A 27641-nucleotide genomic window follows, 5' to 3' on the forward strand; every position below is an offset into this window, starting at 1 on the left:
TGACGTTTCCGTGCCGGTGACTATCCTGCCAACCGACCATGATGTGGCCCTCCTCCTGGCCTAGTGGTCATGTGACTATAAACTGCTGGGTCCTAAAAGATCCAGCTCAGCTCTGACATGTATCTTAGGATATTTCTTAGGAGGCTGCATTACTGTTGTAATAAAAGGTCCATTACAGAATATATAATATAAGCCTGCAAACCACACGTATATGAAAAACAAAAAACAGTGGTGGCCTGGTCCTGAAATAGTTAATACATCTAGAATAGTATAAATTATATATAAAGTATAATTGGCAGAATACTGAAAAATCAGAAAGACAATAACCCGATATTAACCTCTTTCTGCCAACTCTCAGGATAATCTACTATAATGTGACATTTTCTCTCCCGCCACAAGGAAACTGAAGAAACCCCTCTTCAGTAAGCGATACCGGAATCCAGCGGTGTGTGGTCGCATCCTGTAGACGCTGCTGAATTGGGCTTTAATAAGCGCTGTCTGGTTATTGGCCTCAGATAATACTGAGATCTGTGCTCAGGGAAGACCCGCCAGGTCCCAGGGCCTAGAATGCAGATGTAGCCGGCCCATAGCTAACTCTACTCATCACCTGCCATGGGTTATATGAGAAACTGACCAAGGGGGTGAATGAACAAATTATATATATATATATAAAAAAAATAATTATATTTTCCCAATGCAGGCCAAAAACTTTCCTCCACTGGGTGAATGGAGATCTATCTAGATGTCTGTCGTAGCTTCAGTACAATATAGCCAGAGCTTGTAGCTTCTATTCAGAAAAAAACTGCATTAAAATCAATCCATCCGAGTGAGGTTATTCATATGACAGAGCCCCTTTAAAAAGGAATGCAAAATCTATCAGCAAAATCCTGCTGATAGAGCCCCCACATATGCGTGAATAGGCTTTAAAAAGGCTATTCAGGCACCGTAAATGTTATATTAAACTTTTAAAATAAAACCCTAAAAAAGAATGTGCTCTACTTACGCATCATGCACGCTGGGCGGGCATTCAGGGTGTGTCGTCTTCTTCATCCACACCTCTTCTTCCTCCGATCCCGTCCTCCTCCGGCGCTCGCGAGCGGACACTGATATAAAAAAAAAATGGCCTAGGCGCATGCTCAGTAGCACGCGGCTTTTACTACGGCTACTGCGCAGGCGCCCAGGCCATTTTTTTATATCAGTGTCCGCTCGCGAGCGCCGGAGGAGGACGGGACCGGAGGAAGAAGAGGCGTGGATGAAGAAGACGGCGCACCCTGAATGCCCGCCCATCGTGCATGATGCGTAAGTAGACATTCTTTTTTAGGGTTTTATTTTAAAACGGGGGGGTAGTGTAATATAACATTTATTGTGCCTGAATAGCCTTTTTAAAGGCTATTCATGCATATGTGGGGCTCTAGCAGCATGATTTTGCTGCTAGAGCCCCTTTAATATCCTATTTTTGCCCATTTTCACGGGTTCCTCAAGAGACTCAAACCTACAAGGGATCCGTAAAATTGGGAATCCCAAAGAAACAAAACGTTGGGCAAAAAACAACTGGACATTTTTCACATTATCGTCTGAAAGTGATGCCGACCAAAGCGAACCCCATACGGAATGGGGGTTATACAGAGGGCGCTCGCCATAGGCTTATATAGCATATATTAGATCACAATCTGTTTACTTGTAACGTGATAAGTAACCTTATATATACTTACTGCTAGGAAGAGCATGCAGTACATGGAGAAGGAAGAATGGCCTGAGTAGAAGGACAACCTGGAAGACATAAACAATATGGCTCTATTATTACACCGGCCTTGGCCTGAGCTCCTTCCTGTCATCTCTATGCAAACTAGATATACTGACATGTGAACATGAGCAACCAGCACAACCAAATCCTACATGCCACAATGTAAAGCAGGGTGACTGGCGCCTGTCTGTGGATATTCGATGACTCTCATGTAAGGCCACGGGACCTGTCTGGTGACACCGCAGCCTGAAGGCATCTAAAAGCTCCATTTCCTTTACAAGGAGCAGAATCATTAGGAATCCATTTACTGTAATGCATCGCTACCTTACATCTATGGGAGCCCAGCATGGGTTTGGAAGTGGCTCGCCGATGTGGTATTAATAGCAACAATTCCCTGGGAAAGAGTCACCGAGAAATGAAAGTGATTGCCTCAGTAGACCAGCCCTCTCAGAATGCAGCCCCCGGGGTAAGGCTCCGACACTCCCTGCAAACAGCCGCAGGCAGAGACTAGCCTAGAACAGGTGCAGCTCTACACCCTGGCCCGTAGAGGGGTGAGGTCCCCTTTCTGTAAAGTGGGGTATTTAGGCAGGCAATGTCTTCATGGGACAAACCCTTTTCTATCCTCAACTTTAACATACAGGGATCTAGCAGATAAATACTTAAGGGTCGGGATGTTCCCACCTTCAAGAAGCGACGACGCTCTTGCCTATGGTACGACGCTCTCCCACATTCATAGTAACTGAAAAATCATGAGCTGCAGTACCAGACACAGTCTATGAACAAGAGTGGCGCTGTTGAGACTTAGGTGACCTGAGACTTTAAACTTCTTGGAAAACCGCTTTAATTTAACTTCCCTCCAGGGATTTACTGGTTTTGGACCTGGGGATTCCGGGCTGATCAGAACCAGCACCTGACCACTGGGTCGCTCTGCTTGCTTCCTCCTCTCCCAGTTCCATAGGGAGTTACTAGTGCAATGGAGTCTGGCTTTACTATAGTTTAGCTCGAAAAAACTAGAGAGGAGCCGGAGGCAGCGCCATTTCCAGAATCACCAGGTCCAGGTCAAATAAATTCCCAGAAGAAACAAGTTAAAATAAACTCAGACAACCCCTTTAAATGTAACTTACTTCCTCCAGGGATTTATTCAACCTGGACCTGTTTCCAACACCAGGTCATGTCATCGGAACCAGCGCCTGGTCCGCAGATTGCTCCCTCCTCCCCCATCCCATAGACGATAGTAAAGCCAGTGCCCATAGCCCAGGTAATGACCCTGGAGGAGGCGGAGTCACCCCGGGCCTAGTGATGGTTCCGATCACATGACTCCCTAAAGGAGGTTAAATTGAAACTCCCCGGACAACCCCTTTAAGATGATGCTATAATATGCTCATCCGCATCAAACTAGGAATTCAGCTCTGAATAGAACCCAAAAAGCACACAATGTGAATAAGGCTTTGCACGTCAGTAAGTTCAGTTTGGTTTTGACGGTGAGAATACGACTCGTAGCTCTATTATTTCTTGCAGCATGACAAGTCGCAGCAGCTGTCAGCGTACAGGCCATGCCAATGTGCTGACTGGCGTCCCCATGGCATTATCTCACCATACTGTACACATATTGGCACCAGTTGTTGTGCGCAAACCAATTATGGACGAGAAAAGAAGAGTCTTGGCAACGGACAGATGGCCCAAAATAATGACCCCCCCCCCCCTCCCCCATTTCTCTCATTACAGAGCAGGGCAAATAACAATGCCAATGATCTGCAGAGTTAAAGGGCTACTCCTATCTTATGGATCGGGGGTCAGGACAGATGCCACACCTTAAAGGGAATGATACACCTCGTTATAATAAATATTAATATACGTTTCGACCGTCCTGTGCTCACAAGATGCTGTAAGGAGTTGGGCTGGAAATTGTCACATTTTCCGGGCCAAATATGGCTGTGTAATAAGGTGCTAACCCCCAGCAAACAGACTCGGCTATGTCATGGCCCCCCGGCGAGCTTTATCTTGTTTAATAAAACCAAGGTTCACATTCCCCGGCAGATGTATACAATACATAGCGACAACCGAGAAAACTTCTCGAGGATGCTTTAAGAATAAAAACTTTCTGAGCTTTGATCTTTCATCGGACCTTCATGAAAGGTTTCTACAAAGATCCAGCAGGTCATATCATGTCAACTAGAAGAAGGGAAAGAAAAGCTGCTGATGTGACTTTCATCGCCAGGAGTTTCGTTTCGGGGTAGTTGGACTATTGAGCGCAGCGTTTACAGCTTCAGATACAACCGAGTGACAAGACGTCGATATTCAGTCCATCTCCGGGGAGAGAGATCAATAATTCCTCACTAACTTACGCTAGGTTCACACTGGTGTCAGCCAATCCATTCTGGCCCGTCGGAGGATCAGAACAACGGATAGATTTGTTGCGGTTTTTTGAGCCAAAGCCAGAAGTGACTACAGAAGGAATGGGAAATATATAGGAAGTACGTCTACCTTTTGCTTAATCCACTTCTGGATTTGGCTAAAAAAAAAAAAGCAACGAAATTTGCAACAAATTAGGGTAAGTTCATATGGGGTTTTTTTGGACCGGAACCTGAAGTGGAGGCTACCTCCGGTCCAGTCCAAAATACGGGTAGCCGCGACTGAATGCCGGTACACTGCACCAGCATCCAGTCGCACACTCTGCTCCGGATTAGGCCCAATGAATGGGCCTAGTCGGGAGGAGGGAGTGTCTTCAAGCCGAATTGCGAGGCGAAATAGCCTAAAGAATGAGCACCTCGCTTCTTTTCCCAGTTTGTTCCGCTCCCGGAAAAAAAAACACCTGACTGGCTCTCATTGATTTCAATGGGAGCCATCTTTTTGGTCAGGATTTTGACACTCCGTGTGAATTTAGCCTTAAAGGGATTTTCTCAGACTATAGGATTGATATTGATGCGGCCTCTCCTCTGCTGACCAAGCATAGCGCTATACACTGTATACTGGCTGTGCTTGGTATTGCATCTCAGCCCCATTCATTTGAATTGGGCTGAGCTGCAGTAATACCATGTGGACGTGATGTCACTGACCTGAGAAGAGGCAGTGGCCTGGAGCGTGACAACCAGATGAGTGGTGCAAGGATGGAAAAAGGTGTTTTTTTCTGGAGCCCATGCTCCAATACTTCTAACAGTCTCCGCAGTTCTGCCTTTTATCATATAAAATAATCCATATAGAGATCTTTTCCTCCACCATCACTCCATAAATCAAAAATATCCTGAACCATTAGGATTATCAGAGTCAGGAAATCAATGTTCTCTCCGCCCTGAAGTCTGATGTATTTCCTGCGGACATTTCACCCCTTCCTGCTCCAGTTTCAGCAGTTAATATTCGGTGGTAGGATGAGGAACGCTTTATCAGATAGGACTATTTTAGAAAATCCAGATTAAAATAAATAATCATGCATGTAAAAAAATAAGCAAAACACAAGATTATATTTTTAGGCAAAGATCACCCATCCCTATCCTGTCTGACAACTTCCAGCCTACAAGGTGACGCCAGGGCAAAAAGTCTTCGAGAAAAGTCACTTCCACTTTTATCAGTTCCGATATGTTGAATGATGAGAAAGTCTAAGCGTTTCCGTTAAAGATAATAAATTCGTACGAGATCTAAAAATAAAAAATCTACGTAGAAAGTCTACATTAACCCAACAATGAACATTCAGAACTTCACATTTTTGGTCATTTAGGCAAGGTTGTCCAACTAGAGCTGTAAGAAGTCGGTTGTGTGTGTTGATTTTGACGGAGCCGCCCAACCAATGTATATGGGGGCATCCCGATTCTTCTTCAGTTGAATATTTTGGAATTTAGAAACCTGGTCTGCTGATTATTTTTCGGGCAGACCTCATTATAGTCTAAGGGGGTCCACGGGTTTCTGTAGGTAATCGCTTTTTAAGCAGACTGGGTTTCCGTTTTCCGGGCTTGAAGAGTGGTAACCTGAATACAAGTGTAATGCGTATGACGCGACTAAACATCCGTTCATATCAGTGTTGTTTAATCCAACATTCTCGTCCATCATAGGACCAGGATAACAGATTAAACAATAAAAAAAAGGCGCCATCTAATGGCGGTCAACAACGGATCCCAAGGGACACAATTGACTATCATGGAATCTGTCACATACCCGTTATCAACAGACCAAACGTCATCCTGGAGTTTTTCGTCCACAATTTCAGATATGCTCTGACCCAGATGTGAAGCAAAAGAAGCCTATAAATCTGACCCATCCGTATACAGAGTGTTGTCAGCAACAGTATTGGCAAAACAGCCCAGAGGTACGCCATGTGCGCCACATCCACAAGAAGGCGGTACACCAATGACTCGTGCCTGCTATATTCTGGAGACAATATGGGGTATTTTGGCGGAAGAAATGCTGTTTTATTGCCAGTCTTGGAAACCCTTCTAAGAGGAAATTCCTTTGTACGTTTCAAAAGACAGCGTGGAACAGAACACAAAACACAAAACTTAAATCAGCCAAAAGAAAATTTAAGGAAACCGAATATCCAAATTTATTGGACCAAGACAAAGGAAGTCTAGTCATTCAAATACCTATTATGTTCTTATTTACTGGCAACCCTTCAAGAAACCACAAGATAGCGTGAAAACTGTAAACCAAAGCCACAGTAGACTAGCAAAAATACAAAGACTGTTCACAATACGAAACACTAAAGGGAGTGCGTGAACCGTAACCTGCCGGAGGATAGATAGGTTAGGATCCTCCTCCTGAATAGCGTTAAAAATTTTTTTGGGGGGAGCAATTACCATACCCTCATGTTTGTTCACTTTCCATTGAAGTTGAAAGTTTGTCAAAACTCAAGAGGTCTCCTAAGTGCCAGAGAACCATAAAGCGCAAAACCTCTTTCAGGCGACCACCAAAAATTGCATCAAGCAGTGGTCTTCTAGGAGGGTGGTCTTCTCAAAGGAGATGGTTAATATGGAAAAATGGAAATTGACACAGAAAATGTGGTCTGGGTATGGGAGTGGTCTTCTCAAAGAGGTGGTCTTCTGGAGAAGTTTAATGTACCTTCTTACTTCAATTAACTATAGAGTAGGCTGAAGAGTCTCCAAGATGTGTTATAAATTTGAGATCCTTCATATGAGGGTCCTCTAAACCTGTTCCAGTTAGCTAGAGGGTGTCATGTCACCATTTAAGACTATGGGGTTTATGGAAAGCTTCTTGGTTCAGGAGACATCCGCTGTACACATAACTAGGAGTCCCAGAGATGGGACCACTTATGGCAGATCATGTGGACGTGTCATAAGGATCTACAGTGGAGAAGGATCAGCGGCTCCTAGGATCTAGGCACTAAGATCAGCGGCTCCTTGTAAATCCTCTTGCTTTTATATCTTTGACTGTTTAACTATATAAGTTGCTCCTGTACAAATGTAGGAGTAACGGCAAATCCAATGCCAAAAGTTGACGTGATGCTCACTAATAGTACACACATGCTTGCTCATACCTCCCTTCTAACAAAGCATTGCGAAAGAGCTTATCAGGAGAACCCCAGGCGACATTACAAGCTTTTTATTACCACACTGAGATTGCAACACTTGAAGAAATTCAATTTTAAGGTTATGTTCACATTTGGAATGGATGTAGGGGTCAGAGTGGAAGTTTTACAGACTGAAAAAATAGTGCCAATGGATGGGATCTTTATAAGTTAGCACAAACTTACCATAGGTCATACTGCTAATAGAATCTGCGTTAATTCAGTATTCACAATAAACATAAGAACTGCCAAAGGTTACTCTACTTTGGAGAATCCCAACTTATTAGAAGGGTCCCCATAACAATAAGCTAATGAAAGAGACCCTCAGCCATGGGCTGAAATCTGTGGGGAAGTCTAGGAGTAAGTGTTTAATATTCCTACAGCACCACCACAGGCTGAATGAGGCACTACACATTGTCCATGCATAATTAGTAGGTTGCCTATGTAAGCCAGGACAGGTTAGGTCCTCCGGGGAAAAAGGACTTTTTTGGAAATCGATATCCTGGTCAAGAGATTAAAAATCTGAATAGAAGATTCCCTATATTAAATCAAAATTACCTATAATAAATGAAAATGGGTATTCTATGCATGGGATTTTTTTTATTTTTTTTTTAATTTATTTTTTAATGAAAATGGGTTTTCTAAATTGGACAGATGAAGTCAGTTGGATGTGATGTTCTATGAGACCTATTGAAAGTGGGCATGAGATGATTGGTAAACCAAGCTGACGCTGGTCACGCTGGTTGTGACCTTTACTGTAAATAATTCTTAGTTGGTATCACAGTGTCCTCACGTCATTACACCACCAATGTAAACCTCTAAATACACAAGAAGCTAATCTCTGGTCCCATCGTCATCACCGTGCTGTAGAATCTAACACGTCTGACCAGGGAACATATTTCTAAACATCAGTTGTACATTTTTGGTAATTTTGTGGACACAATCTTAGTAGATTGTAGAAGAGCCTAATATGGTCTTCAAAGCTTGCCATGCTAGGAGTCCATAGACTCTTCTGCAGGTCACTGATGTAACATTTTTGGGTTTACCGTCATCTTCCCGACAGCTTTAACCAATCTAGCCATTCTTTGAGGTCTCCTTTACCCAAAAAAATGGTTCTCGTTTTGTGGACCTTAGTATGTAAACTGTAAAATCCTAGAAGATCGTAAATTGAGATACTTCAACCAAGATCTTTCAAGTCATGCAGATGGCACTTTATTCTAATTTTTGTGTTTGGCCCACTGGACAACGCATTTCCATATACCCTTTCAAAGTAAAAATATCCTCCTGACCTTTCAAGAATATATCTAAAGCCGACCCATGTCAATGTCGACAAATTAATAAGTTGACTTTGATGACTAATCTATAGAGTATTTCCATTCCAATTATATTAATATACCAATTTCTTCAAAAATTATTTAGAAAAGGTCGGAAATCTCCTTCATGTCATTCCAATAGAAGCTCAAAGTCCAGTGGATAATACATTTATTAGAGCAGATTATTACTACATGTCCAAAAAAAATCACCCAATGAGGACACGAGCCGAGCGCAACTCAATAATCATTTACCGATTTATGGTCACAATTGTTACATTGTTAGTACATACAACTAGAAAATGTACCTTGTGGGATGGTGAAAACATCGTAAACGTTAATGATAAACCAGAGACGTTTCCAAGAAGTATCGAAATAATAAGGGAATGGAAATCGGGCTCATGGCCAAGTTACAGCTGATTACAAGCTTCGGCCCAATGCACACGACCGTAATTTTATCTGCAGTTACGTGTCAAAATTTGGACCCAAACTTTTCCAGTTGTGCGGCACCCATATTGTGTCCCCTAAAATAGGCTATGGGCAAATATTGTAATCTGTAGTACTGGCACCTCTGTCTTTGGAGCAATTTGGGTTTTGCAGCTTTCCTCTCTGGAGTAATGACAATGCCCTCTTAATTCAAAAACAGAGGCGCCAATTCACTAGAGATGAGCGAACACTGTTCGGATCGGCCGATCCGAACAGCACGCTCCCATGGAAATGAATGGAAGCACCTGTGACGCTGACTTTGCCAGCGGCCGGCCGGCGTCACAGGTGCTTCCATTCATTTCTATGGGAGCGTGCTGTTCGGATCGGCTGATCTGAACAGTGTTTGCTCATCTCTACAATTCACCAGGGGAAATCACCATCTGGTTCGGGAAACCCTAACCTGAGTTGATATGAACCAAATCGAGGAGTCATAAAACAGCCTCATGTCTCTGAAGATGGGCTTGAAGCCTCTACGTTAACAAGAGAACTTCTGATACTTTCCATATGTTTGGATGATGTTCCTGTATCTAATGGAAAAAATGACTTTTTGGATTCAAAAACATTCTTTTCATTTGATGACTGATCTTCTATAAATGAAGCTGAGCAACGTCCTATCATCTCAATGATAAATTCAAAACAGCGAAAATGCGAAAACCTACAAAAACCCCCATTAATATTCCAGTAGTATTCGCTAGGCATGTCAAAATTCTCAATAACAGCCATAAACAAACGCGTTCCATTACAGAAAGATCATGATTACTCATCGGGCCGTCAGTCTTGGTACTGCCAGCGGTTCTTTCCAGAATTTCATGTGCCAAGACTAAAAAATCTTAAAAGGTGAAACATCACCAAGAAAAGAACAGAAAAGTAAAGTACTCTCTTGCATTTTGACCTATTTATACTTGGATTAACAGATGTTAATCGGTTTTGGCATATCAGAATGGAGATGTTTTGGAGACCGTTTCCCTACAGTTGGGGTATACAGCTGACACTTAAGACCGTTGGTTGACTTAGTCTTCTAGGGCGGAAGTCAATTCAGTAGCAACAATATGTTCTAAAAGAGATTTTCCAACCCAAAATTTGTCCTTTCAACACCGTTCAGGTCCGGCCACTGACAGCCCCCATTCATTCCCATGCAGAACTAATACTTACATTTGGTCTGATCTCTATTGATCAATAAGACTTAAAGGGTTTTTCCTAATCAGAAAACCTAAGGTGGGTCGGTGATGGAGTAAAGAATAAAAAAAATTAAAAAAAAAAACAGATACTGTTGTAGCCCCAGGTCCCCCGTTCAATTCTGAGCCCACAATGGTACCAAATATCAATGAGGCCATGAATTGGTGGCAGTGGTGACTGCAGGAACTTTACTTCTGGTCTAACCAGTGCAAGTCCAAAATGCAACAGGGGACACTGCAACGGAGAATGGGGGGGGGGGGGGGGGTTAGAAGAAATTTGTTTGTTTGTTTGTTTTTTAACTTTTACCCAATCCCCAGTTCTCCTTGGGTTCCCCAATTTGATTGGAAAACTCCTTAAGGGTCAGTGCACACAGATTTTTTTGGCACTGATTTTGACGCTGAATCAGACTCAAAATCAGCCTCCAAAAAAGCCTTCCAACTGAACTCTATTGGGAGTCTTTTTTTGGAGGCTGATTTTGTGGCAGATTCAGTGTTAAAAATCAGCACCAAAAAAACGCTGTGTGCACTGACCCTAAGGCTGAGGCCCCACATTGAGGAAATGCAGCTTTTTTTTAAAGCAGATTTAGTTGCGATTTTTTAAGCTAAAGCCAAGAACGTCTACAAAAGGAACGGGAAACACATAGTAAATTCTTATACATCTAACTTCTGCCCAATCCACTCCTGGCTTTGGCTCAAAAAACCACAACAAAATCTGCAACAAAAAAGCGTTTCCGCAACAGGGAATCTGTCAGGTCCAAACCGACTCCCAAACCAATAATAGGAGTAAAAGATAATAGAAGTAAAGATAATAGAAGTAAAGATAATAGAAGTAAAGATAATAGATAATAGAGTAAAGATAATTCCAGTAAAGTAAGTAAAGATAATAGAAGTAAAAGTAATAGAAGTAAAAACATACATTTATGACCACAAACTAATGCAGAGATAATCATCCTTTTATGGATATGCAATGCAGCCTGGAAGTGCATTGGAGGCGGGCCAGATTTGCTTAGCGGCAGCAAGTGCTACAGCACTCCTCTGGTATGGAACAATATTTTCAGCCTCTGTTAGTAAGCTGACTCGTGTTCCTGTAGCATTTAAATTTGAGATTCTCATCACCTATCAAATCCATCTCTGCTACATCAGCTTCATATTGTGCATATTCCAGTGTGCTAATTTATTTACAACCATCGATCATTACTGGCTGCAAACATGTACTGCTATGAAGAGAGGTAGCAGAGCAGGTGAAACCCCGCCCACCAATTTACCAAGAAAACCAGAAGTGAACAGAGCATACAGCCTGCATGGTGGTGAACAGGCGAGTTGGGAACACCCCTTTAAGCATGAAATGATTCCTATCCCTGTTATGTTTAACTCATGTTGATATAAACAGAGATCTAACCATCCGAAAAGTGAATGAGACCAAAAGAAAGAAGGTTGACTAGATAAGTACATGAATGAACTAGAGCACAGCAAGGTAGACGACTAACTAGGGAGGGCGTACAGGCAGTTCTGTGTACCGGCCTCGTGGCGTATGTCACTGGGTGTCTTGCCAAACTCAAGACAGCTTCCAGGAAAAGGTTTCTGAAACTGTCAGATGAGTCATGATCTATGTAGTTATAGAGAATATTCTCAGACCTGTAAAAATTATAGCACAGTCATCATTAATCCTGACAAAAAAATGAACTAAAAAAAACACAGCACCGGTTATGTCCACTGGGATATTATACACATTATATCATCTGCGCCAGTCTCCGTTGTAGTGTCCACCTAAGAATCGGCAGAGGAAAAAGTCCTACTCTGCCACTTATAGTTTTAAAATGATCGACCCCATTGTAGTCAATGGAGCCCGTCAGACTCTGTGTGTTACTGTTACTTTAGTGGTCCACTAACGGATCAGAACAACGGAGGTTTCACTTGTATAAGAGCGGTTCTGCACACAATGGCAGCTTCTGGCACCTGAAAGATGCTGCAACAGCTGATCTGTGTGGGGTCCGGGTGTCAGAACCTGACATATAACATACTGATGACATATCCTAATAGGACAAAGGATATCAGCCAAAGAAGAAAGAATCTTCTCTATAAGGAAAATAGAAAATTCTGACTTGACACACATCCTTATGTTACAAGGCCTATCAAAGGGTCATACATTCACTTCCAGGATAGCCACTCCCAATAGGGGGCATCATGGAGACTGGTTTTCCGTCTTCCTGGAGGAGAGTTACTTGGTATATTTTTTTCCCCAAGGAGCACTGTCTGACCCATAAGGCAACGTGGTAATCTCCACATGAAGAAATATTATATCTCCCCCCCCCATCGAGATCAATAAAAAGATCTTCGAAAACGACTAAGTCGTCCTAGGATCAGGGCAAAAACTTCTTCCAACCCAGGGACTAGGCACTGCCTAACCGAAAAGTAGGAAGAAAAAACAAAAACATTGCACTCCGACCCTAAAAAATAAATCAATTTCACTTCATCATAAACTGAGTATTTTTACAACCAAAGGTTATTTTCGTTTCCTATATTTCCCACTTATTACACAGACGAAGAAAGAGGGAAGCAGAGGCGACAACGGAGAGATGTCTTCGAAGTTAAAAAAGTTATGTGACCCTCAATTCATGAGTCCCCCCACACAGCTAGGGATTACGTCTGGAAAAGCTTACATGACTGTGGTCAGTTACTATGGTGAGCTGGCACCGTGGCCTAGGTATGCCGAAATAGCAGACAGCATGTCTTTTATGAATCCATTTTTTTAACATATCATAATACACCTTTATGGCCATGAAATTATTTGACTTTTTGCAGATACTTCGGTCTTTTTGACAATCCGGGATACATTCGCAATATTCTATCAAAAACATAATCCTTCTTCAGATGGCTTCACACTAAGGATTTTTGTCTTCCATAATGGTGCATTTGGATCACTTTTTGTTTATTGCTCTTCCATATTTTTCATGACATATCCGAGCGCATAAAAAAAAAACCCAAAAAACAAAACCCTAAGTCTGCCCTATTGCATACAGTCATGGACAATACTTGGAAAGCCATCTTTGCCAAATGGCAGATGCCCCACCAGATATCGAGGCAAATTTGTCGTATTTGGTTACGGTGTGGTTCACCAGAACAACAACCTTCGAAAGGCAAACAGTGAACAAAAACTTTTTGACCTCGTGTATGGACAGCCTTGTATTGGTGGTTGAAAGCCCTATACATTTTTGAGCCTGCGAGTGCAATAAAGTCTTCTGTACCCATTGACTTTCGACAAATGCTTTTGTCCACGCTAGAGATAAACCATCACCAGGAGTGTCTTACTCCATTATCTCTACTGAAAACATGTTTGATGAGCTAATCCAAGCTTCTACGCAGGGACATGTTAACATACTGAAAGCCCCAGTACAAAGATTTCATAAATGGTCCTCCCATCACCACCACTTAGACATATGGGATCTAACCTAGTATAATTCCTCCTTAGTGATCCCATTATTATTATTATTGTTGTTGTTTATTTATATAGCACCATTAATTCCATGGGGCTGTACAATATTAGATTAATTCCATGGGGCTGTACATTATTAGATTAATTCCATGGGGCTGTACATTATTATATTAATCCCATGGTGCTTTACATTTGGGGGTTACATACAATACACAAATATACAGGTAGATATAATACTAACAGTGACCGACTGGCACAGTGGGGTAGAGGGCCCTGCCCGCGAGGGCTTACAATCTATGAGGGAAGGGGGGTAGAGACAGAAGGAGAGGGGGAGACTGTACAGATGGTAGTGCGGTGATAGTGTTATTGGAGGTTGTAGCCTTCCTGAATAGGTGAGTCCTCAGGGCCTTCTTGAAGCCTGTGATTGTGGGGGTCAGTCTTATGTGTCTTGGTAAGGAGTTCCAGAGTATGGGGGATGCACGGGAGAAATCTTGGAGGTGGTTGTGTGAGGAGCGGATGAGAGCAGAGCGGAGCAGGAGGTCATTGGAGGATCGGAGGTTACGTGTGGGCACTTAGTGGGAGATTAGTTCAGAGATATATGGAGGGGACAGGTTGTGGATGGCTTTGTATGTTAGTGTTAGTAGCTTGAACTCAATTCTCTGGGCTATAGGTAGCCAGTGGAGGGACTGGCAGAGGGGAGCAGCTGATGAAGATCGGGGGGAGAGGTGAATTAAGCGAGCAGCGCAGTTTAAGGTGGACTGGAGGGGGGCGAGGGTGTTTCCAATATAATGTCCCTCAGCGGCCCATCGCAAAGTCAAATGCCCCTGTAGTGGCCCTATATAATGTAATGTCCCCCCACTAACCCATCACAAATTACTATGCCCCCTGTCCCAAATGGCCCCCTCTGACATTAACTCATCTCCCTAGTAGCCCCTCTATAATACAAAAAAAAAACCAAAAAAAAAAAACCACTTGCCTAGTCCCAAATTGCTGCTTGCAGGAGGCTCTGGTTCTAGTGCTGCCTGTGGATTGGGGCTCATGATTCCTCCCTGTTCCTTCAGACAGAACTAGTGGATGCCTAAATGGTGGAGCATGGAGCCGACTGTTCCACCCTTGTATTCAACTCTATTTCGGGATGCACATTGGGACAATATTGGAACCCACTGCCCAGAACAACAAAAGCAATGTGGGACTGGCCCGCTGTTCCTGGGGGCTGACATAGGGCCCTTTGCAAGTGCACCATTTCCCCTATGCTTACAGCAGCCGTGAGTATATGTGTGGGGAAAATTGGAGAATAACACTTGGCAGCTTTTGAAGGTGTATGGGCACTGACTAAAAGACATCCATGACTAAACCAGAAGAACACGTAAAGAATCTCACTCCATTACAAGACCCATCACCCCAGATCTCAGCTTTCCAGGCTCCAGTGTACGGATTTTCATTTTTTGGTTGCCTTGGGGGATATTTTAGCAGATTGACTAAGTTTTATGATTAAGACTAAGTCATTGGTGGTTCACAGTAGCCTCGAGGCAATTTTCATTCCTGTGCACTGCCCATAAAAGTCCTATGATCTGCGCATTAGCTTAGACCACATTATGAGTTATGGCTTCCTGAAAGGAAAAGTGTATGAACCAGTCAGCAGATTTACCAGGGTTGAAATAGGGATGTAAAGTGTAAAACAAGGAGCAGTTCTTTCCAATGACCTTTACATCATCAGGTAAAGAAAACTGGAAAGGTCAGAAAATAAACCGATCGGAATTCTCCATCTGTACAACTATCTGGATTCTGCCACTAAATCAATGGAAGAAGCAAATAATAGACTTTAGTGAACGGAGGACAAGGTTTGAGAAAATATTACACAGTTCTCGATAATCATTTTGCCATGTAAGAAATAGTATAAACTATACACAAAAGGATTTATTGGGACTTTGAAAAAACAATCCCGCTTGCAGAATTTATATTGATTCATGAAATAAAGCTTCCTTTTGCATTGTTTTCGTACTTTTTTGCCCCCATGCTACAGCCCAAGTCACGTCAGCGCGGACAACACGTACATAGAGAGAGGAACAAGTCACTTGTGGCATGTACAGCATATGATCTCCAACCCCAAAGGGGTCCTGCTTGTACTTTTAGAAGCTCAGAGTTTTGGACTGATAATGATGTAGGGTCTCCCACCTACTCCTAATGCTCAAGATCGTATATCCCTTAGATGCTGCAGTCATTGGCAACTGCAGCATCTAGGGTTTTGGAGCAGGGAGGCATCGGAACCCCTGTGAACAAAACCCCATATTAATCCTACCATCCCAAAATGTTTCATAAAGTAATTGAGGAATACAGCTGTTATTTTACACAAATGCTTAACGTTTAAAAAAAGAAAGAAAAAAAAAAGCGCCAGAAGTGTCGCCTCCAAAAAAATTATCAAGTTATGAGTCTAGGAAAGTGGCGAAAGCAAAAACAAAATTGTTCATACAAAAAGTGTTTTTACTAATACTACTATTGGTTTCTTCACATGTAATTCTTCCAGGAGCAACTGTAAAATGGCAAACAAATAGATGAGCAAGCCTAAGGATAACCAAGAACTGCATATCCAGGTTATGACACAGCTACAAAGATCCCCATCACAAAAAAAAAAAACCTGTGACTAATGTGCCATCAGCAATAACATAAGAAGCCAGAATATAAAAGTACATAGTAGACTTTTCTTACATTGTGAACTGCGAGATGCTGCAGAGATTTTGCTGCATAGTGTACAGAGAAAGCTGAGTACAGACATATACAGGCTGTGAGGATAGACCTGCCCCTCCCCACTCCACTGCTCTCTGTATGAAGAGCGCCCAGACCTCCCCCACTCCATTCACTGTGTCTGGATTTTGAAGGTAACTAAGAGCAGTCCTTCTCTAATCACATAATAATAGGGAGTGAACAGCAAATTATTTAGAAGGGAGACACCTAGTGGCAGTAACTTTAAACAGGTTTTTCAGGCAGAAAACAGCAACATTTCTAAAACGGTGCATTACGTTTTGATCCGGAATTATTACTCTATTAAAAGGAGACTAAACGGTCTGAAACGTTAGTGACCATTTAAGGGCAAAAGTAGCCGAGATTTTACAAAATTGTTTCAGGAGCTTGGAGAAATTCTTAGAACCTGACAAAACAGGTGTTTTCTTCCTTTCTCATTTCTAGGTTTACTTTCCCTTTAAAAAGGTCAATTTTGGAAATGATTTGCCCTATGGGGAAAGGAGATGTAGTAAACCCAGAGTAGTGGGATTAAAGCGTCATGCTTGTTTAGTATCAGATATTTGTATCAAGGGATTTTATTTTTTTATATATATACTTTGGAAAACAGATGTTATTTTTTATTCTAGATTTCCAGCAGCGCCATACTTGGCCACATAAATTAAAACTGATGGCGTTGCCAGATGATGCAGATAACAGGAATCTGTCAAACTGCCCAGCTCCAAGTAATAACAGAGATCCTATGATGTGAGGAGCAGGCCTCCAATGCACATGGGAGCTATCTGTTATCTCTGGAAAAAAAAACAAAGTTGGAGATTTGAGGCCGGGAGCAGAACACATTACAAAAACGGATCCTGAGAACTAGTAAAGCATTTGCTGTGTAGCAGAAATAGTGTGTACCATTACTAAATCTATTCACCATTCCCTATCCCTTGTCGTGCTTAGACGGTGGCCTCTTATCTAAATGTGGATGAGGTGAAAAGCCTTCTGTCAAATGTTTAAAATGGAAATGTGCCACAAAAATCAATACGTGTGTTAATAAATAATGGTACAGGCGGACTGGAAGTTAGAGGGGTTGTCCGGGCAAGAAGACACCGGAGCAGCTGGACTGGACCACAATGGGAGGTTCATTCGGACCAAAAATGTCTGCACTGGAACTGCCATGAGTACAATAAGCAGAGGCCCAGGGGAGGTGAGTAAACTTAAACCATGTTACTCACCACTCCTAGTCTCTGGTCCTGGTCTTCGTCCTCTTACAGATACCTGAATAACAGACACTGTCACAGATATCATTCAAGAGGCCTGAAGAGGTCCAGAAGCAGCACCGGAACTTAGCCTGATCAATCGTGATTTTGATTGTTGATTGTCATAGATTGTAGATTCATAGATTGTAAGCTCTTGCGAGCAGGGCCCTCAGTCCCATTGTGTGAAATGACTTTCTTTGTAATGCATCTGTCTGTATTTGAACCCTACAAATTGTACAGCGCTGCGGAATATGTTGGTGCTATATAAATAAAATTTATTATTATTATTATATTTAGGTCATAATCACCCAGCCCTATATTGTACATAGATACAGTATACACTTTTTGTACTAGATACTGCCACCCACAGCAGATCACTTTTCAACTTTACTGTGTAGATTAGGTCACAGTCATACAAACTGATAAAACACTGTATGTGGCTTTTCTTACCACTCCCTGTTTGGGAAGGGTGAATATACCTGACAGATTTCTGACCACTCATTTTTCATTTATGACCGTTGCCATAAAGCACACACACCTTGCCCTCACAATGTACACATGCAATACTGAGAAAGAGCGTGTCTTTGATAAGGCTGTCCCTTAAGGACATTTTAAAAGTGTAAAGCAGCTACAAATTTTAACAAAAAAAAAAAAAAAAAAATATTGAGTCTCGCATGGAATTACTAAATTGAATTTTTGCACAGAACATATAACCTATTCTTCATCTAAAAAAGTGAACGTTTATAGACAGAAGCCATTAAAAATGAAATGCATAGAGAAATCTTCAGTGTGCCCCAGGAGCTCAGAGAAGTCCACCCTCCTCCTCTGCCTAACTACAAGACAACTGGCTGCAGCGGGAGCCTCCCCCATCTTCCCAGTCACTGGAAAGACAAAATATTACCGTATATACTCGAGTATAAGCTGACCCCCCTAATTTTACCACAAAAAACTGGGAAAACTTATTGACTCGAGTATAAGCCTAGGGGGGGAAATGCAGCAGCTACTGGAAAATTTCAGAAATTAAAATGGTTTTTGGGTGCAGTAGTTGCTGGTAAGGGGAGGGGGTGTTTTGGTTGTCTGTCTGCCCCTTCCCTGAGCTTGAGGACTGGTTTTTTTCCCCCCACTTGGAATTCAGTCTGGCTGAATATAGGGGATCTGCAGTGCTCCTATTAACCCCTTCCCGACAGAACAGGAGCACTGCAGATCCCCTATATTCAGTAGACCGGGCACTGTCAGACACAGGGATACCTAAGGTGTATGCATGTCACAGTCATTTTCTATTTATATATGTATTCTAGGGAAAGGAGGGATTTAGAATTTTTTTTTTAATTATATTTTTTTAAAGCTACTTTTTTTCCACTATTTTATGGGAGATTCTATACATTACTAATTCGGCTTATACTCGAGTATATACGTTATCTCCTTTACCTAACCCCTTCCTCCTCTTTCTAGTCACCAACTCAAAATGGAGGAGATAAGCAGGAGAATGACCCCTATGTTTTCGGCAGAATTGCTAAAGACAAGTGAGGACAACTATAGTTCTATAATTGATTTTATGGTTTAGTGTTCCTTTAAGGCCTCATGCATCCTAAGTGGGGCAGAGTTTGCAACGGAGTGACACCCAAGTGCATTCCAACATGCATTCACGTCTATGAGGGCTTTGGATCCATTCCAATGACACGGAGCAGGATAGGGCCCGCTGTATAATCGTAACAAAATCCGTAGACCCTACAGATGTGACTACATACTGCAATGTACTCAGGTGTCACTCTGAGCATCATCCGCTGCAAGCTCAGCCCCACATTGAAGTACACTCAGTGGGGTGCATGGGGTCTAAGGGATAGTTTCAGCAAGTAAAAATGACAGTACACAATGAAGGTTCCTATGAACTGACAGCAGAGATCTTGAAAACCAGGAGATTGATGCAAAAAGTATAATTTTTCATACTATGAACACTCATTTTTTTGCAGAACCCCTACTAATCCTGTACTGTCAGGGCATCTATAATGGTGAGGATAATCTAGCATGCATTAAACATGCCTCCTTACTGCGGTCCTATACAAGCCTTCATGCCTTAGTCGTGTCTATATTTGTGTCAGACATGGCACGTTCTATAATAAAGATTATAGCGGGTTTTCCTTGCTGGTGTGATGTAGCTAAGCTGACAATCCTGCAGACAAGCTGGGTATTAGGACTATGAGCGGGCTATGGAGCGCTTTACAGCAGGCTTTGTAAATAAAATAGCCCTAATGTCATATTCAGTGCAGCCGCGCTCAGGTTACATTTAATTATAGTAACAGGCGCAGCTCCCCAATATTCACAGGCGCCAGCAATGCGACATGCCAAGAACATCACAGTGGTATCTCATATCACGTGTGCGGCCGAGCCAGTGCACAAGCAATATATACACACACAATATACAGTTACACGCAGTGCAATGTACCGTCTACACAAGTCTTATTATAGCAAGTTTTACTATACGTTGCTAAACCACAAACAACTTCAGATTTGGAACATTGCTTCTAAGGTTCCTTGCACATGGTCGTACTATGCATAGAGGTACATGTGGTTTCTTCTATGTTCTCATAGATACTTTATACTTGCACCATCTGTATGGCAGTATACAAAAGACTTTGGCCTTCACCACGCGTTTCAGCCTTAATGTCCACCAGTGCAAAGTATTCATGCTGGCCGTATATTTTACACAGATATCTTTCTACGCCCACTAAACAAGACCGCTCAGATCAGTCTTAGCTGCTGTATTTATAGACATCTTTGGCGGTAGTTTATCAGTAAGAATCAGGCATGCGGAAATCCAACATGTCCAATCGTGCTTATCCTGATGGCGGACGTTGACTAAAAGTTTAATGCGAGTGGCTGGAAAACCAGAACTTGCACATGTGAGGGCAAAACTGAATAAGTCATAGGTTACAAGGGCAAGCGATGCAACCACAAGTATGCAACAGTCCTTGCTAACATGCAAGCATTGAATGTATAAACCTATGGTTTCGTGCAGAAAATCTACAGTGTGGTCAGACTCCATGCCCAAGGATATGTTCAAACAGAGGAGGGAGGAGGGAGGAGGAGGAAGAGGAAGAGGAAGAAGAAAATTTAAAAAAAAAAAAAAAAAAAAAGGGTCCTGCATGAGCTTGCTGCAGATTTCCGTGGCCAATACAGCTGCAGTACCTGTGGGACGTGGCTCATGCAGATTAGCCCCATTGTATCTGAGGCTCTCAGCATGCAAACCCGCTGTAGGTTCCACAGGGCTTGTATTTGGAGATGAATTTGAGGCAAAAGCATCAAATTACTCCAAGTGAACCTGCCTTTGAAGTCTTCTACAAATGAGTGCAAAGCGACATGTTGTATCGTCCATCACCTCTTGGCCACCCAAACACTGGACTGTGTAAATCCAGCCTAGAGCAAGTCTCTAGTATGAGAAGGCCTCTAACCAACAGTCCAAATCTCAGCTAACCCCTGTGAGCATCACGGTGATCAGGAGAAGTAAGGGTTACGTACAAATGTGGACGGTAACCTAACACGTACTTGGAGACGCGATGAAGCAACAGCCATCAGACATGAATCCCTGGTAACCAGAGTTCACACAAGCCAGTTGTGCAAGGACCTCGGTCACCACATGAAAGTTCCTCTATCACATTAGTAAAGAAATGTTAATATTAACAAACCCGAGCGACCGTACTCACCGCGCTTCACTGGATTTCACCGCGTCTCCCAGGCAAACAAAGTTCTCAATGTATCCCGCGCTGCAGTTAATCTTGGTCCAATCCGGTTTACAAACATCCAAAAAGTGAGGCCTCAGGCGCCCTATAGTGTACTTGGCGATATCGGTCAGCGATTGGCTTACTGCAGCGCCAAAGATGAACGTGCCGATGGCTTTGTAGATAGTGGCTACATATTGATTCCTGACAAAGCCACTAGACTGCAGACGGTTGTAAAATACAGACAGGGCTTCCCCTAAAATGATCTGTATGGGGGGGAAAAAAAGGAAACAGGTGTTAATCCAATGCTCCAAAAACCTGCAAAAAACAAAACAAAAAAAAACTTCTGGAAAGAAGTGCCAGTAAGTATGTGTATATATATATATATATATATATATATATATATATATATATATATATATATACCGTATTTTTCGGACTATAAGACGCACCCAGGTTTTAGAGGAGAAAAATAGGGAAAAAAAATTTTCAGGCAAAAAATGGTAAAATATTTAATATATGGGAGTTGTAGTTTTGGAACAGCTGCAAGGCCACATTGACAGGTGACCCTGCAGCTGTACGGGGATGTATAGGGCGTTTTTTTTGTGGGGCCAGGTGTAGACCGGGCATTTTCAGACACAGGGATACCTAATGTATATGTTTCACAGTAATGTTATACTTTTATATGTATTCTAGGGAAAGGAGGTGAACTTTTATTTATTTTATTTTTTATTATATTTTTTTTAAGTGTTTTTTTTATTTTTTACTATTTTAATATCCCCCGCCTAGGGGGCTTGAACCTGCAATCATTTGATTGCAAGTCCCATAGACGGCAATACAAGTGTATTGCCGTCTATGGGAGATTCTATACATTACTATCGCGGAGGGTCATATACCAGCCGCGATAGTAATATATATCTATGACAGGCCTGGGAGCCTTCATTAGGCTCCCGGCTGTCATCGGAACAGGTCGGCTCCTGCGGCCTCGCCGTGCAGGAGCCGGCCTGCATCACTAAAGGTATGAGGCCGGGGGGGGCTAACTAACTGTCGGGACCTGCGGAGGAGCAGTGGGTTTGCAGCATGGCCATGCTACTGCCACCGCTGGTTTTCTTCAGCGGCAGTAGCGCGGCAATCTGCAGGCCCCGGCAGCTAAGACACTCCCTGGCATCCGCCGGTCTATTACAGCAGATGCCGGGGACTGTCTTAGCTGCCGGGGCCTGCGGATTGCCGCGCTACTGCCGCTGAAGAAAACCAGCGGTGGCAGTAGCGCGGCCATGCTGCAAACCCACATTCAGACTATAAGACGCACCCTCATTTTCCTCCGAAATTTGGGGGGAAAAAAGTGCGTCTTATAGTCCGAAAAATACGGTATACAGTATATATATATATATATATATATATATATATATATATATATATATATATATATATATATATTTATATTTCTTCAGTTGTGACCAAGTGCACTTATTCATACAATACCATAAGCATTAGGTTTGACAGGATCAATAAACCCTCTATCAAAATATTAAAGTTCAATCGACATCCATGTATTGTTGGCCAAGTTTAATGGTCATCAAGTAAGTTAGACCCACATGACATGAAGTATATACTGAACTATTGCGCCACGTATAGCAGAACGCAACCTCGATACAAGAATGAACAATACTACTCTGACCCGAATTGTTCTGGTGAAGGTTAAGTTCACATCCATGCCCATTGCAATCTTCCCCTGAAATCGGACAAAAGGCATGTGCGGAGGACCTGACGGACACCATTATAACTGGGTCAGTCAGACTCTGAGTCATTGCCATTTTAGCAGTCCAGATATCTGTTAGGGTAAGTTCACACAGGGTTTTTTGGGTCGGAACTTGAGGTGGAGGCCACCTCAGGTTCCAATCCAAAAGCCAGGTCGCCGTGACTGAAAGCCACATCCAACCGCGGACTCCGCTCCGGATTAGGCCCAATGAATGGGCCTAGTCCGGAAGTGGGAGTTTCTTCAGGCCGAATCGTGAGGCGACTCGGCCTGAAGAATAAGCGTCTGGTTTATTTTTTCCGGGAGCCGAAATAAATGGCTCCCGGAAAAGCTCCTGAGCGGCTCCCATCGATTTCAATGGGAGCCGTCTTTTGGGTCAGGGTTTTGAGGCGAATACAGCCTCAAAATCCTGACCAAAAAACCCAGTGTGAACTTACCCTTATTCTGGTCCTCCGACGGATACTAGTGTGCACCTGTGGTAAAGCTGCCCATACACAGTCATATAAAGTGGTAAAAATGGCTGATCTTAACCCCACCTAAGTTGCTGACCAATGATATGACATAATCTTCGTTAATTAATTTTAATGGGCACCATGTAATGTTTCATCTCCCCTCTAGAGGCGCTGCAGGAGAACTGAACACTTGCTGCTAGTTTTCCCATGAGATTACAGCAGATCATTGGGGATATTAATAGAAGTATACAGATCTAGAGCACGTCCTCATAGACTGGCAATGTGATCACATGCCTGGAATGTATTTTTGCATAGTAAGTAATTTTACGTTTACTGGCTTTACAACCTGTCAGGATATTACATAGGACATTGCTAACTCTTATCTGCCAGTTTACAGTGAGGTCCAAGCAATGATAGACTTGCACAAGGCTCAATACTGAGAGGCCGAGATAGGCAGCGCCGTCTTGTAATATCTAGTTCTATCTTCCTAGCGTGCAAAAAGTTGCCTAATAATACAGAAGGGGTTATCAGGACAGAGGTCTACTCAGCAAGAGTGGAAACTGTCCAAACCTAAGAGAATGTGGGGTCTCTGGAGACCACTTCTTGGGCAGGACACGTGGTGCTTAATTTTTCCATCTGCTCCTTGACAAGATTCCCGAGCTGCAAATTTCCATTTCAAAACCTTGGAAAATGGAAGGATTTTTTTTTTTTTTCTTCTTAAAGCCTTTGTGTGGTCAAAAAGATTGCAATGCAAAACAACTGCTTTTGTGTCTTTGACTGTAGCGTACGAAATAGGAATAAAACTACGTAGGGTAAAAGAGGAGATGTCAGAAGGTTTTATCAATGAACAGGAAGGAAATTTGCAATAAGAATATCCTGTGTCTAAACATATATCCTCTATTTAAGGCAGTTTTTACATCTGACTTGACGGTTGGAAGATGAAATTGGCCGTAAAGTTCTAAGGTCCGCTCTAAATGTGCTTGCCTTCTGTTGGACTGATGGTCCCCATTAAAATGCCAGATCCTTGAGGATTTCAGGTGGGTCAGGTTGTCCAGAACCTTGCTGTTACTAAAAACTTTACCATCAGTTTCTGACCTCCAGTGTTACAAGCTGTCCCTCATGTAGACTGTTGTCCAACCAGCAACGAGAATCATGGACCACTGGAGAAACAGACCGCTAAAGTAGTGGACACATATGTAGCCCAACAGATCCTATGGACTATAATGGGGGAATTCTGTACTATTAAAGGGGTTGTCCAGTACCAGCAAATAATATTGTTTGTGTAATAAAAGGTTGCACAGTTTTCCAATATACTTTCTGTATCAAATCCTCCTTTTTTAGATCTCTGATTGCTGTCATTCATCCGGTTTACTTCCAGTGGATAAAAGAAAACAGTCCATGGTCATGTGATACAGTCATGGTCCACATATACATGGTCATGTGATGTACATTCCATGGTCATGTGATGTATAGTCCATGGTCATGTGATGTATAGTCCATGGTCATATGATACACAGTCATGATCATGGTCCACATGTACATGGTCCTGTGATGTACAGTCCATGGTCCTGTGATGTACAGTCCATGGTCATGCGATGTACAGTCCATGGTCATGCGATGTACAGTCCATGGTCATGCGATGTACAGTCCATGGTCATGCGATGTACAGTCCATGGTCATGCGATGTACAGTCCATGGTCATGCGATGTACAGTCCATGGTCATGCGATGTACAGTCCATGGTCATGCGATGTACAGTCCATGGTCATATGATACACAGTCATGGTCATGGTCCACATGTACATGGTCATGTGATGTACAGTTCATGGTCATGTGATGTACAGTCCATGGTCATATGATACACAGTCATGGTCCACATGTACATGGTCATGTGATGTACAGTCCATGGTCATGTGATGAACACAAGTGCACAGCTCGTTACTGGACAGGTGCCTGATTACTGTGAATGTAACAAACTGTGCACCTGTGTCCATCACATGACCATGGACTGATTTTTATCCTCTGGAAGTAAGAATGAATGAATGACAGCGAGTAGAGATTTAGAAAACCATTGGGAAATTGATACAGAAAGTATGCTGGAAAATTGTACAACTATTCATTAATCACAAATAACATTTATTTGCTGAAACTGGACAACCCCTTTAAGACATGGATCTGTCAAAATAGCAAGTGCAAATTTTTTTTTAATTTTTTTTTCGGGGGGGGGGGGGGGGTTGTGGTCAAAAAATAACTACAAATGTCCCCATTTAATAAGAGGATATCCTGCTGCCAAAATTAAAAGTCCTGAAAGGTCAAGAAAAGGAAACCAGGTCAAAAGTAAGATGTACAAAGCCAGGTCTAAGTTCGAGATTCGATCACATTGAGTTCACATCTGCGTTGGAGTCTCCGTTGCAATCGCAGAATTTTTCTGACAACGGACACTGGGGCACAGACGTGAACGTAACGAACAAGTAACAAGAGTAAGCCAAGTCTGTATGAAAGAGATAGAATACAAGTAATGGTGGTGCTGGTGTTATAATAATGATGGCGAGTGTGATGTCGGACGTACAGATCTAGAAGGGTTAACCTGAACTTCTGCAGAATAATATTATATCACAGAAGGCAACAAAAACCAATGAGAAGTCACTAAGGTTTTCCTGATGACTTTTCATTGCTTTCGTTGCCTTCGGTGATAAGATGTCAGGCGGCGGAGGTTTTACCCACTGGCAGAAGTTCAGTATAACTCCGCTACATCTGTTTATGAATTTTTTTATCCAATATTCTGGTGAAAAAAACTTTTCTTGAAAGAGAATGTCTAGTCTGAAGGACTGTAATGGACAATATAAACTAAAAACGTATACGGCCAAGTCTACTAAATGATCACTGAGCCGCAGATTAATATCTTCCAGCCCCCAATGCAGTATTCATCCTGATGACCTATCCACAAGATGTGACCCGATCGCCCAATCCCCAAACAGGGAAAAACCCTTTAAGGGTTGTTCTACTATAATCTACTTGCACCTAACCAGTTCTATCCATGTTGGTGAAGCTTAATGTGTATATACGGCTATAGATGTATAACTAGCATGAGCACATAATCACTGCAGCACCAATTCTATGTGCAAATAGGAATATTACAGACAGAAAAACCTAAAAGCATCATACTATATCAAGATTTTACATGTATTAGTCTTCTGCACTAGGACAATGACATGGAAAGTGTGCTTGAGTATGCAACATCTGTAACCGTACACCTCACCCCAGGAACCTTTGTGGGCAGGAATGAGCAGTGGACAAGTGTACCCTGAATGGCCCCTTTATTAGAGACACCTGCCCTTCCATAATTGGATTTTCCCTGTATAGACATTAGACAAGTGTCCTTGAAGTGGTCACCAATGTTAGACTAGACAGGGCTCAGTATTTCATAAACTCCCAACATTGTAGAGTTTTGCATATGAAAGGGGATTCTGTTCCCCATTCTGCTTTAAAAATTCAGAGAGAATATTACTGCGAGCAGGACTTTTCTCTCCGCATTTTTCGTGCTGAAACCAGGCAGAAACCCAGCGGATCCCATAATAGTCTATGGGGTCTGTAGGTAGCTGCTTTTTAAGCAGATTGGGTTTCCGTTTATCAGGTCCCCAAGCAGATCTGAAGAACTGAAACCCAAGCGCAGATGTGATCTTGGAGGAATACGACCTGAGAATGGAAACCATTCACTGACAAAAAGGATTAGAGGAAAATGCCAAGAATCATTCCTATGAGCAGTGCAGTCAGGCAAACTGTAGCCAAATACAACGCTGGGGGCTTTAGCCAAAACGTCTAAACGCACATTTCTATCCCGAGCACGGGTAGGCTTTAACAGAGGATGGCCACTGATGTCAAACAAAAACAAGACGGGGGGGGAAGAGATATTAATTGCAAAAATTGTCTTTTATCAACCCAGACAAAAGACGTGATTTTGGTTTTTTTGGGGGTTATTTCAGTTTGGTTATTACAATATTCACAAGGTTCCACCTGCAGTTTCGACATTCAAACAGAAAGTGCTATTATTATACTCAGGAGTCTCTTCAGGCCACAG

At 42.5% G+C, this 27641-nt stretch overlaps 1 protein-coding gene across 2 annotated transcripts in view; it reads right to left on the bottom strand.

Moving 5' to 3' along the window:
* PLPP1 (phospholipid phosphatase 1) overlaps positions 1-27641 on the bottom strand; it is a 71352-nt gene that overhangs the window by 3603 nt on the left and 40108 nt on the right. For both annotated transcript variants that reach the window (XM_075269502.1, XM_075269495.1), the window contains exons 3-4: positions 21342-21622; positions 1713-1770 (exon numbers count right to left, since the gene is read on the bottom strand). In XM_075269502.1, coding sequence (XP_075125603.1) covers positions 1713-1770; positions 21342-21622 — 339 coding nt within the window. The remainder of the gene's footprint in view (positions 1-1712; positions 1771-21341; positions 21623-27641) is intronic.

This window comes from Leptodactylus fuscus, chromosome 1, assembly GCF_031893055.1.
Source record: "Leptodactylus fuscus isolate aLepFus1 chromosome 1, aLepFus1.hap2, whole genome shotgun sequence".
Classification (NCBI taxonomy): domain Eukaryota; kingdom Metazoa; phylum Chordata; class Amphibia; order Anura; family Leptodactylidae; genus Leptodactylus; species Leptodactylus fuscus.